The 11,943-nt window shown below is 42.9% G+C and overlaps 1 protein-coding gene across 3 annotated transcripts in view; it reads right to left on the bottom strand.

Moving 5' to 3' along the window:
* Positions 1 to 10,367, bottom strand: part of ttc7b (tetratricopeptide repeat domain 7B) — a 39,759-nt gene extending 29,392 nt beyond the window's left edge. For all 3 annotated transcript variants that reach the window (XM_084044286.1, XM_084044285.1, XM_084044284.1), the window contains exons 1-6: positions 10,154 to 10,367; positions 5,647 to 5,801; positions 5,109 to 5,184; positions 3,271 to 3,363; positions 2,339 to 2,505; positions 804 to 925 (exon numbers count right to left, since the gene is read on the bottom strand). In XM_084044286.1, coding sequence (XP_083900412.1) covers positions 804 to 925; positions 2,339 to 2,505; positions 3,271 to 3,363; positions 5,109 to 5,184; positions 5,647 to 5,801; positions 10,154 to 10,274 — 734 coding nt within the window. In that variant the 5' untranslated portion in view covers positions 10,275 to 10,367. The remainder of the gene's footprint in view (positions 1 to 803; positions 926 to 2,338; positions 2,506 to 3,270; positions 3,364 to 5,108; positions 5,185 to 5,646; positions 5,802 to 10,153) is intronic.
* Between the last annotated feature and the right edge of the window lie 1,576 nt (positions 10,368 to 11,943).

Below are 11,943 nucleotides of genomic sequence, written 5' to 3' on the forward strand. Positions count from 1 at the left end.
TGTCAAACTGTCAAGTTAGCCATTCTGGCCGAGGGACATACTAGTACAATGTGTGTCAGCTACTACAAGTCTAAGGAGGTACAAGGAAAGGAGTCTCTCTATAGTACTACTCTAGTATTAACATTTTGGGGGGGTTTTCAGGTCCACCCTGGTACCTACTCTCTGTCCTCCCACACGCTGAACCTTGGAGGTTGGGGGTTAGTTTGCGGAGGGAAGAGTTAGAACAGTCAGTCAAGCACACATGAAATCGATGAAACAACACGTGACCCAAAGAATAAGCACAGTTTTATGTTGTCTGAGAGAAATAGCATGTATAACTGTGGGGGGGGGGGGGTTGCTGATTTTGCTGACTCCGGGCTCCACCCTCTTTTGCCCTCCAACCTCATTGTGAGCCTGGAGGTCCATTCAGCTGTTCTTATCAATGATGAACAAAACCTCCTAACGCCACTTTTTTTTCATGTCCTGAAAAATGAACATTTTGGAGTTGAGCTGGTTTCTGCCGGACAGCAGAGATATCATACAGACAGCATTTTTTTCCTCTGGATTCCTCTGCATTCAAACCCCATTCTCTCTCTCTCTCTCATTTAGCTAGTGTGTTTTTTCTAGCACTGTGCGGATGACCGTCTCCAGCAACATCCTCTCAGTTTCCATTCCTACCCGTCCCACCTCCCTCTGTCTCTCTCTCTCTCTCTCTGCTCTTGCACCCGCTCGCCCCAGGACCAGTCTCTGAGGAAGCATATTCTTTTAATTTCCCTCCTCCTCCCTCTGATCCTCCCATCCTCCACCTCTCCGGTCTCTCTCACCCGTTCTTGAAGTGGATGACGTGGGCTCTCTGCAGGCCCATCTCGAGGAAGTAGCCCAGCTCCTGCTCCTGAGTCACTGGGCCTGGCTTGGGACTGCGGTTCTGCATGCCAGCTGACAAGGCCTGGATGCAGTGTGTGTGTGTGTGTGTGTGTGTGTGTGTGTGTGTGTGTGTGTGTGTGTGTGTGTGTGTGTGTGTGTGTGTGTGTGTGTGTGTGAGAGGGAGGGAGAGACAGAAAGAAGAGAAATACGGATGAATGGAGGGAGGGAGAGAGAGTGATGTATAGAGACAGAAGCGAGGGAGAGAGAAGGAGAGGGGATAGAGTAGATGGGGAGACGAAGAGAGATAAGAAAGTGATAGAGAGAGAGGGAGAGGGAGAGAGAGAGAGAGAGAGAGAGAGAGAAAAGAAGCGGAAAAGAAGCAAGATGGATGAGGACAGAGAGAGATGAAGAGAGAGAGATTAGAGTTATGGAAGAGAGAGAGAGAGAATATCACATCAGGCACAGAATCATGTGAATCAATCATTGTGCTTCAAGCAGCCATGGAACAGATGGTCAGAGGAGATCAATTATCCATTCATTACATAATGAAGAGTGTAGCGAAAAAAAATATAAGAATAAAAGCTATGAACAAAGCAATCATGGATTTATTTATTCATTCTTTTCAGAATAGCAAGTGAGCCATCGACAACGCTGATCAAAGCCGGAGCCTCGAACCGGTGTTCATTTTGGCGACTAAAACTATGACGAAAAATGTTCGTCGACTACCTTTTTTTCACTGACCAAAACTAAATAAAAGCTAAAACTATGAATTCATATATTGACAAAACTAGACTATAATGTCAGGGAGTGAGGGACTAGTGGAGAAGAGATCCAGTAGAACTAAGACAGGTCATTTGATGCATGGCTGCGTGTGGCAGTCACACTCTGTATACATTAGGCATTACGACGCCATCAAGGCCCCCCGACAAAAAAAATCTTGCTGACTAAAATATAGTACATAATATTTAGTCGACTAAAACTAAAACATCTCAGATGACTAAAATATGACTAAAACAAAATGGAATTTTATTCAAAAGACTATCAATCAAAATTAACACTGCCTCAAACCACACCTGGTTGGTGGTAAACTTGAAGTACAGGGTGCAACAGTTAATCGAGCAAATCAATTATAAAATATTAAAAAACTAAAAGTTAAAATTGCAGATCTACAAGCTCACAATGCGTTTGCGATTGTAGATCGGCTATTTTCACAATTTTTGTACGCCACTGTGTCCAGTGAACTATAATACAGGGTTATAAATGTTTTTGGGTTGATTTGTTGATATAAGAAATAAAAATATATTAAAACAACCTGCTTCTCGATTAATCAATTACCCTACATGAGCAAAATTAAGTTGGTTATTGGTTCTAAATATCGGTTTCAATATATTTGTATTAATTCCAAGCCGTAGGTGCCGTTGTGTCCCACAGAGTTAAACAACCACAGACACACAGACACACAGACACACAGACACACACACACACACACACACACCTTCTCGACCTCCTGCAGGTAGAGCAGAGCGATGTCTCCGGATTTCTCGTAGCAGGTGATTATTTCCTGGTCCCGATCTGGTGCGCTCTTATTGGACAACGACGGCGACCCCGTGTTCTTATTGGACAGGCTTGGAGAGACGGCCGGGACCTTCTCTAGACACAACCCTGGAGAACGAGAGAGAGAGAGAGACACAGACAGAGAGAGAGAGACATAGAGACAAAAACAGAGAGACAGAAGTTTGATTATCATTAAATAAAGGGCAAAACTTGTCTTTGGAAAGGGAGGCGATATAACTACAAATTGACGTCATTCAGAATAGGACTGTCACGATTACAAATTTAAGTAGACCCTTAATTGTCACACAAATATTTGGGAACATTGGAACATATGAATACAAAATGTATTTCTGTTTGCCTTTTAGGCTTCGTAATCGCACAGGGGCAGATATGACAAACAACTTAAATATACAAAGAAATAACTGACACATTTAATAATTTTGTAGCAGAAATCTGGCGTGCTGCCTCCATTCAAACAGCGATCAATAATGAATAAATCCTCAGTTTAATAATGCATCAATAATGGATGATGAGGCCATGGTGTCTGGAACAAAACACAACAGCCCAAGCGAATCCTATTCTGTTACACACACACACACACACACGCACACAGAGGAACGCAACTAAAACAGAATATAAACCGGTTATGAGGTTATAATTTTAAGTGGATATGATGATTACAGAGAATATTTCTTTCTTTTTGTCTAATTAACAGTGGTTGTGTACTGCCACCATGTGGACAGAAACAGTACTGCAGGTAGAGTGGCGTGGTGATGAAGTTATTATTCTAAATCAAATTGTGCGCGTGCGTGTGCGTGTGCGTGTGCGTGTGTGTGTGAGTGTGTGTGTGTGTGTGTGTGTGTGTGTGTGTACCTTTAGTTGCATAGGCCTCTGCTATCATGGACAGCCTGTAGACTGGAGCTCCTGCCAGCTGCATTTCATCCAGAGTCACTCTGCTGTAGTGGCCTGTTAACAGAGCAGCGTTTTAACCACATGAACCCTATAGGGGTTTGGGATCCGGAACCGGAGGAATCGGAGGAACCGGATCCACCATTGAGGAACCAGGAATCGGGTTCCATCACATTTGTTTCCGGAACCGGTTTTCATCCCACTGTCAGAGCTGGTGTGTGGACTTTACGTTTGCTATACGACTCTAATACCGTGGTTCTCAAACTTTTCCATTTCAGGGACCACCATAAGTCTGAGAGTTACAGGCCTGTAAGGGTCCATTTGGAACCCCCATAGGAATCGTTAAAGGGAACCATTAAGAAATCGGACTGTTAAGAGGGAATCCTTAAGGAACCGGAATCGTTTCAATTCTAAAGGTTCCCAAACCTAGGCTAGAACCCTAGCGTCGTTGTTCTGGGGGCTAGGAGATTTGGTGTAGAGGGAGGAAAAAAGCAGGGGGACCAAGTAAAGACTCCTGGGGGACCCCGGTCAACTAAGCATAGGGTTTTGAAGTGGTTAAGCCGGATTTATACTTTGATGCGTGACACACAGCACGCAGCGTATATCAAGCCATTTTCAAAAGAGCTCACAAAAATAAAGAAAAATAGTCTTTATTTATTCTTGGCTTGAATAAATAAGTACATAAATAAATAAATAAATAAATGGAAAAACTGGCTTTGAAAGTGGCTTCAGAAAAAAACATTCATGTGGGAAAATAATCAGTCAAGGTTTCAAAGATTTGCCCCTGGAACTGGGGTTGTCAGAGGAACAAAGCTGTAGCACCAAGTAGGAAATACACAATGCAGAAATCAATGCCACACTACACTACGCAGTGGTTGTGGGACTGGGCACTCTTCAGACAGAGAGAAACACACACGCACACACGCACACACACACACACACACACACACACACACGCACACACGCACACACGCAAACCAAAGTCCTGCATGAGGTTTTACATAGCAGAGTCGAGAGACTCATTCACACACATTTTACAGGATCATTGATTAGGCATCTATTTCTGCTGCTACACTGACATTAAATGGTGCATTTAATTACATTAGTATAATTACAAACATTAGTCTCACGTAGCCAGACAATCTCACAGATTCTCCACCTACACAACGTAGCAATGCAAAGCTGCAAAGACTTCGACGTAGTGGCCATAGGTTTGTTAGCGGCCATTCTCACCGATGATCTAGCCTGTATTCATTTAGACAGAAAATCTTGATTGACTTTTAGTCATAGTCTTTTGGGGGGAAAAAACCTGCTTCCGGTCACCTAAAAAAGGCGTCCGCCTACTTCACGCCTACTTCACACAGATACGGGAAGTAAACCGGAGATGGCATGTCTTGATATGTTGGTCTTGGTTTATACTTACTTGGCCGTGTGCCGATCTGCAAGATCATCCATTTTCTGAACGTGACACCAACGCGCAAGCAAGCATAAAATGACTTGTCTCGGTTCTACTGGATCTCTTCTCCACTAGTCCCTCCCTAAAATCGAAATTGTCAATATATTTAGTCATAATTTTAGTCATTATAGCTTAGCTTTTATCTAGTCTTCGTCAGTGAAAAAAGGTATTCGACAAACCTTTTTCGTCATACTTTTAGTCGACAAAATTAACACTGGTTCTAGCTCATAAATTGAATTTAGCCGTGTCAGTAGGCGGAGATAGGTAGGCGGAGATCTCTGATCGTCTGGCTATGCAAGACTAGTAGACACCTCAGTCAAACCACAACAACAAGTGCAGGGCCTACCTAAAGCCTCTTTGTACTCTCCCTCCACGTAGCAGAGTTTGGCCATCAGCAGGCTGGCCTCCTGCATGTAGTCAGCCTGAGAGACGGAGAGAAGGAAACCACATCATTAACCTGGTGTCATCACATCCTATTGTTGTTAGTTGGTCTCCACATCAAAATTAGAGCCAGATCGATAGGATATGCTTATCCCAAATGTGGAGAATCCTGAATCCTAATCCACCGATTACTGATGTTTTAGATTTGATTCAACTTTTTCAAAAGTAGAAATGTATAAAATAGGCAATCTACAAGCTCACAATGCATCGCGTTGCAACGTATTGTGTGACAAATTCAAGAAAACTTTTTCAACATATTCAACTATAATGACATGCCCAAAATAGGGACACCAGATTAAAAGTGGTTCAAAATCGGGACATATCACCTGCATAATTGCCGAGACCGACGTTGTCAAAAACAAAATGAAATAATGGCCAATATATTGACCATGCCGATATATCGGTCTGCCTCTAATCAAAATGTGTTTAAACTTCATCCGTACCTTGAGGTTTCCTCTGTCCAGAGCAGCTATGAGGTGTTTCTTGACCTCCACCAGTTTAGGTCTAGTCCCTCGGGGACTGGCTCCTTGTTTGATGGGGTGCTCCTTTAGGTAGGCCTGGAGCTTGCACTCCCCCAGCAGCAACTCTCCTAGGTCATCTAGACAGACACACACACACACACACATTAATTTGTTGTACTGTTACTCTTTATAACTAATAATTGATAAATCAAACATTTATGCACATAACTGATCAACAACTTCACTCTCTTACTCTAGTTGTGGTAATACCTGGGTGAACTACTGTAGGCACAGAGGGGTACAAAGACAGATTTATATTTCGTTGCGACGCATCATCAGCTTGTAGATTGGCTATTTTTGGCTTGTGACGCCATCATACAACGGAGCATAAATTAGGCATAATGGAGGTGTCTGCTGTGCTTGTGCAGAGGTTTTGGGAGGGTGGTTTGAGAAAAGGGAAGGAGAACAGAGCAACAGGGGGCTCACCGACTTATCACCGAGGGATATTGATGCAGACGTCACCTGCAGTGAATCAAGGCTTTAAATAAAGTCTCTCTTGTGCATTGCTTGTGGCCTATTTTTTGCATGTTTTTGCGCATACCAATACCATAAAAGAAGGCTATGGTCCTCCTTCTCACAGCTGGCCTGGGTTCGAATCCGACCCGAGGCTCTTTGCTGCATGTCATCAGCCCTCTCTGCTTGAACCGAAATTGAACTTCTGCTTCCATAGCTGAACAGCAGCGGTCTGTTACTGAGAACAGTGGCCTGCTAATAAGAAATATCAGACAGCAGATTGATTGATCAATCAGTGTTCAACAAGGCCATGTAATAATTAAAATTATCAATGCATAATGCTTTTGGCATTTATTAGGCTACTTTCTCTCTATTAGCTAATAGAGAGACCTTTTTTGAGCTCTGGACCACAAGCATTTCAAACAATCCTCAAGGACTACCCACACCACCTCCCCACCACAACAATATTATATTTAGTATAAGAAGATTTAACACACACACACACACACACACAATATATATATTTTTTTTTTTAAAAGCCAGATTTACACTTGGCTCATTTTAGTGTGCGACACCATGTGCAATGAAGTGTAACAAGCCCTTTAACAGTCAATATTTTTGTATCAACCTTTTATTCCACACTATGCCAATTAGTTCAAACATTATTTTCATCATTTTTATAAAAAGAAAAAAGAATCCATGGACCACCTGGAATTACGCCATGGACCACTTGTTCTCCGTTGACCACTGGTTAAAGAAACACTGTGCTATATACAAATACAGTTTGCTTGCTTTTGCCTTAGCCTACTGGTGGATAGTTGTGATTATGCATCTTCATAGACTAGTCAGCTTGCTCAAAAACAGCACGCTACACACAATGCAAATGTGCAAAAGAAGGGCTCAGCAGCAGCACTACAGTGAAAGAACAGCAAAACAAATGGAAGAAAAACTGTGTAGCTCTCCCAGTCCTAGCTACTTGAGCTTCTGAGATTTGTCAGTCATTTTGTATTTTGCAAGATTTGGCCAAGCCTTGCAACATGGATTAGTTGTATGTATGGTAAATATGTTGGGGAGTGAAGTCGACAGGCCAGGACACAGCTATGGTGCAAGCTTCAGCTTCTGTATTTACAGTAGTCCCATTACATCTAGTAGAATCGATAACAGACCACCACAAATAAATCCATGTATGGAAAATACTGCTGAGCATAATAAGCATACCAGGTCAGATAGGATTAACTGCAGCCAAGCCAGGGCACTAAAGCTCCTGTGTGTGTGTGTGTGTGTGAGAGTGTGAGTGTGAGTGTGAGTGTGAGTGTGAGTGTGAGTGTGAGTGTGAGTGTGAGTGTGAGTGTGAGTGTGAGTGTGTGTGTGTGTGTGTGTACTCAAAGGTGAACTGACCAGTAATCCTGTTGCTAAACTCTTTAAACGGTTCCTGGTCAGCGACCTGTAGGGATCATCATGGCTCACATGCACCAACTTAATGAATGGACCCCAATACTGTACATTCACACTGCTCAACCACAGTCACTGGTTTCAGTGACTTTCAGAGGTGGACTGACCCTTCCCCTTTCATTTCATGGAGCAAAGACACTAGGCTACATTCTGGTTCACTTTCCTCATCTTACAAAACACAACCAAAAAACTAAACACACACACAAAACATTTTGTTACTAAAAGACAAAGGCTTATTTCAAGGCCAGATAATTTTCTGTATTTTCTCTCATGGTACCCTCGGGATATATATGTATAATTTTGGCTAACTGGAACTCAGATTATTGTGAAGGACAGAGTTCTGCAACACAACAAGGTTACCAGAGTGAGTGGGTTTTGTTTGACCCTACTACAGCATTGTAGTACAGTTTCAGGAGCACAGACAAGCTAATTACCGTAACAGCTTCATCTTCTCCGGGAAGGTTTGGTGACTTTTTATCGTTGATAAGAAGAACCATTGACTCCTCCAGAACCAGATTTTTATTAGGACTATAAACAAAGCATTCCTTCTTGCCCTCACGACATCTTATGGGTAGTAAATATGCCTACATACTGTACAATGTCACTGAGCAGCATTTTGCCAATGCTCGCCGATATTTGTTTGGCAGCAGAGTGGAGTTGGTGATAAATATGTATCTAAAACCAGCGACAAGAGATTGACTATGCTGTCACAATGTTATTGACTTGAAGTTTTCAGTCGTAATGGGGAACTTATGGATGGGAATGGGAAGTACTGGTGTGATTTAAGAAAAAGACCTTGCTCTGCCACTATAGAAACCAGGTGCGGTGCAAGCCAAACTGATCAAAGAAATAGTCAGTCAGACTCATTGTGCCAACTCAGCTGGCTCTTGGAACAAGTTATTTTGCAGTGTGCACGCTCTATTTTCTTTTTAAGTACTGATGTAGTCTCATGTGGAGATGGCAGATGAGTCTGTCTGAGATATCAGATATGGTATGTTTATCAGATCTCTCAAAAATTACATATGTTTCCCATCTCTAGCTTTTTAAAATCAGCCAAAATTATAAACAAAAGGCCAGTTACACAATATTACTGGAATGCCTTCACATATACGTATCAGTTATTAAGCTCATGAATACCCGATTTATGACAGAGTTTATTAATGCACAGACAGTACAAGTACACAGTAGTAACACTCTAATCACTTCTGGTACATATTTGTGCTGTAATGTTTTCCTCTATCATTCACTAGCCTTGGATCAAGACTATCATAGATGTATTGTATCGATTGTTATATTTGTATACACACAAATATAAAAATCGACAAAATACATGATACTAGTCTTGATCAGGCTCATTCACCATCATGCCCAGTTTGACAGCTAGCATGTAGCTTTTATAGCCACCTAAACGTCAATGAACTAAACTACTGTCTGTATCTAACCATGTACGCTGTCAAAACAGGAACTAAATGGCTCTGACGTGGGACATAAAGACGCCCCAAACTAAACACTAAAGGAGGTGTGCGGGTTCATAGTTAAACTGCCCCAAAAACCTGAGTCGTGACCCGGCATGGTAGCTATTGGGAGCTGTGGAACAACAGAAGCAACTCAGCCAACCGGCTCCAGGCGGCCAGGAAACACCGAGGCTAGCTCTGGTCCATAGCGTTAGAGGGAGTTCTCCTTATAACGCTGTGTTACTGTTCAGCCGTTGCCCGCACACCCCCAGGTGGCACAGCCGTCGCAGCCTCTGGTCTGTAGTCAAAATAAATACACTTCTCACCTAAACAAAGACGGCTTTAAGATGTTGAAAGCCTACTGTCCTTGGTGGGAACACTCGGAGCCCCCCCACCTCACGTCTAAAATACACTTTTTGACCAAATTGTAAAAGAATCCACCGGATGGAAAAATGTATTAGTTGCTCCTCTGCGCCCCCTACAGGTCTTGTCAATAGAAAATGTCCACTGACCAGATCTGTAGGGGGCGCAGTGGAGCGACTAAAACATGTGTCCTTCCGCTGACATATTTTCTTTTCTGGCCAAAATAGTGTAGTTTAAACGTGGTGGTGGGGGGCTCCGAGTGTTCCCACTAAGGAAGGTAGGTTTTCAACATCTTCAACCCGTCCTTGTTTTGGTGAGCGCATTGTTTTATTTTGACTACAGACGAGAGGCTGCGACCGCTGCGCTACCGGGGGGGTAATTGGGAAATGGCTAAACAGTGACATAGCGTTGAGAACCGCCTAACGCTATGGACCAGAGCTATTAGTCCAGGGCCCCGGCTAGTGTTGCCAGATTCTGTGACAGAAACAAGCAACCAGGTCTATGAAAACAAGGCGTATGGGCCACATGAGCACTTTTAAACACACATCAGCTGTTTGAAATAGCCGATCTACAAGCGTTGTGAGCTTGTAGATCGGCTATTTTCAGTCAGATAAAATCTTGGCGGGGGGGGGGGGGGGTCACAATAAGCAGACCTGGCAACACTGGCCCCGGCGCTCTCACGACTCAATGAAAAAGTGTAGTCTTACCGTTCGATATTAGTTTGGCTGACAGCTGTCGCACCAGCTCCGGGATTTTGTCCCATTGTCCCTCTGAGCGACACCGCTCGATCTCGTTGTCCAGCCGTGAGCCGGACTTCCTCGCAGTCATGTTGTTGTTGTTGTTGGTTGTTGTTGTTGTTTGTGGACCAGAACAACACACACACACCTGGAGGCTGAGCCACTGAATGATCCTTCCAACACACTGCCTGGTTGGTTGGTTGGCAAGCAAGCTGAAAGCAGCTGTGTTCCGTGAGCAGAAATAACGGAGCAGAAATAAGACTTCCGGTTGACGATCTCTTCAGAATAAGAGTACCCTCTAGAGTAAAAAGAAACCATTGAAAATCATTGAAAAACGGTTAATTTGCACATTACAACTATAAATTAAGCATTTAAACGAAGCTATATAACACATATTATGTTTCTGTGTAACAAAAACGTTTTTTAAAACATTAAAACATTATCTAAATGGATAAATGCTGTTCAAAGGACTGCATAGCCTATACAAATTGGACACTGGACCGGAGACGGCTGGCGATGCCAGCACTTGTGACATACACACGCGTTCGGGGAGACCCCCTCTACACTGCCACACTCTCCGCTAAGCGGGAGAGGTGTAAAAAAAAGTGTGGCGGGCCGTCCAGTGAGGTCAGAGGTCAGAAAAGTGCCCTTTTCTGCCATTTTCAGACAATAGTGGACACTGGACCGGAGACGGCTGCCGATGCCAGCACTTGTGACATACACACGCGTTCGGGGAGACCCTCTCTACACTGCCACACTCTCCGCTAAGCGGGAGAGGTGTAAAAAAAAAGTGTGGCGGACCGTCCAGTGAGGTCAGAGGTCAGAAAAGTGCCCTTTTCTGACATTTTCAGACAATGGCTAATTTTCATCTGTAGTCCCTGGGCAGGCTGTTAAAAAAGTGGTATAGTTATCCATACAAAAAGAGACATCGTCAACCATACAAAACAAGTAGACATAGTACAAAAGAGAAAACAATACAGTAAAATAGAAGAAGACACATCAGTGATTAATGGAGCCGAAATTTACTCATGATTACAAATTTGGTTAGCTTTTAGCCATCTTTTAAGGTTGAATTTGAAGGTTAGAAAGTTGTTGGTCTCTCTTACTTCGGTAGGAAGACTGTTCCAGTGATGGGAGGCTCTAACAGAGAAGACTGTTTTACCAAACACACTCCGTCTGAATGGCACCTCACAGTCTCCTCTGGTAGTTGCCCTTGTTGTTCTGTCACCACTCTCCCTTCGCTCTATGAACTGTTTTAGTGGTGGAGGTGCAAGCCCATTTAAAACCTTAAAAATGAGACAGGCATCTGCAAAATGTTTAAAGCTATCAAAATTAAATAAATTCTACTTTTGAACTATACGGCAATGGTGGTAACGGTTGGGTTTTTGATCAAGTGTTTTTAATGTCTGTTTGTAAAGTGATTATATGGGTTTAAGAGTTGTTAAATTTGTCTGTCAGTGCATTGTGCAAATAAGTGTAAATAACATTGTGCAAATAAGTGTCAATTGGTCACCTGGTAGTACCAGGTGACACTTTGCCGACTGGGACTGTACGTGTGGGACTGGGACTATTTTAAAATAGTTAAAATAGGCGATATACAAGCTCACAATGCGATTTACAATTTAGGCATTTAGGCATTTAGCAGACGCTCTTAATCCAGAGAGATTTACAGTAAGCAAGGTAATACATCAAATGCATAGAAAGAAATAGTAATCTAGGATCATATGTAAACCAAGAATCATCAGTCTAACAGCCCCCTA

Source organism: Gymnoscopelus microlampas (genome assembly GCF_963454915.1).
Source record: "Gymnoscopelus microlampas genome assembly, chromosome: 20".
Lineage (NCBI taxonomy): Eukaryota > Metazoa > Chordata > Actinopteri > Myctophiformes > Myctophidae > Gymnoscopelus > Gymnoscopelus microlampas.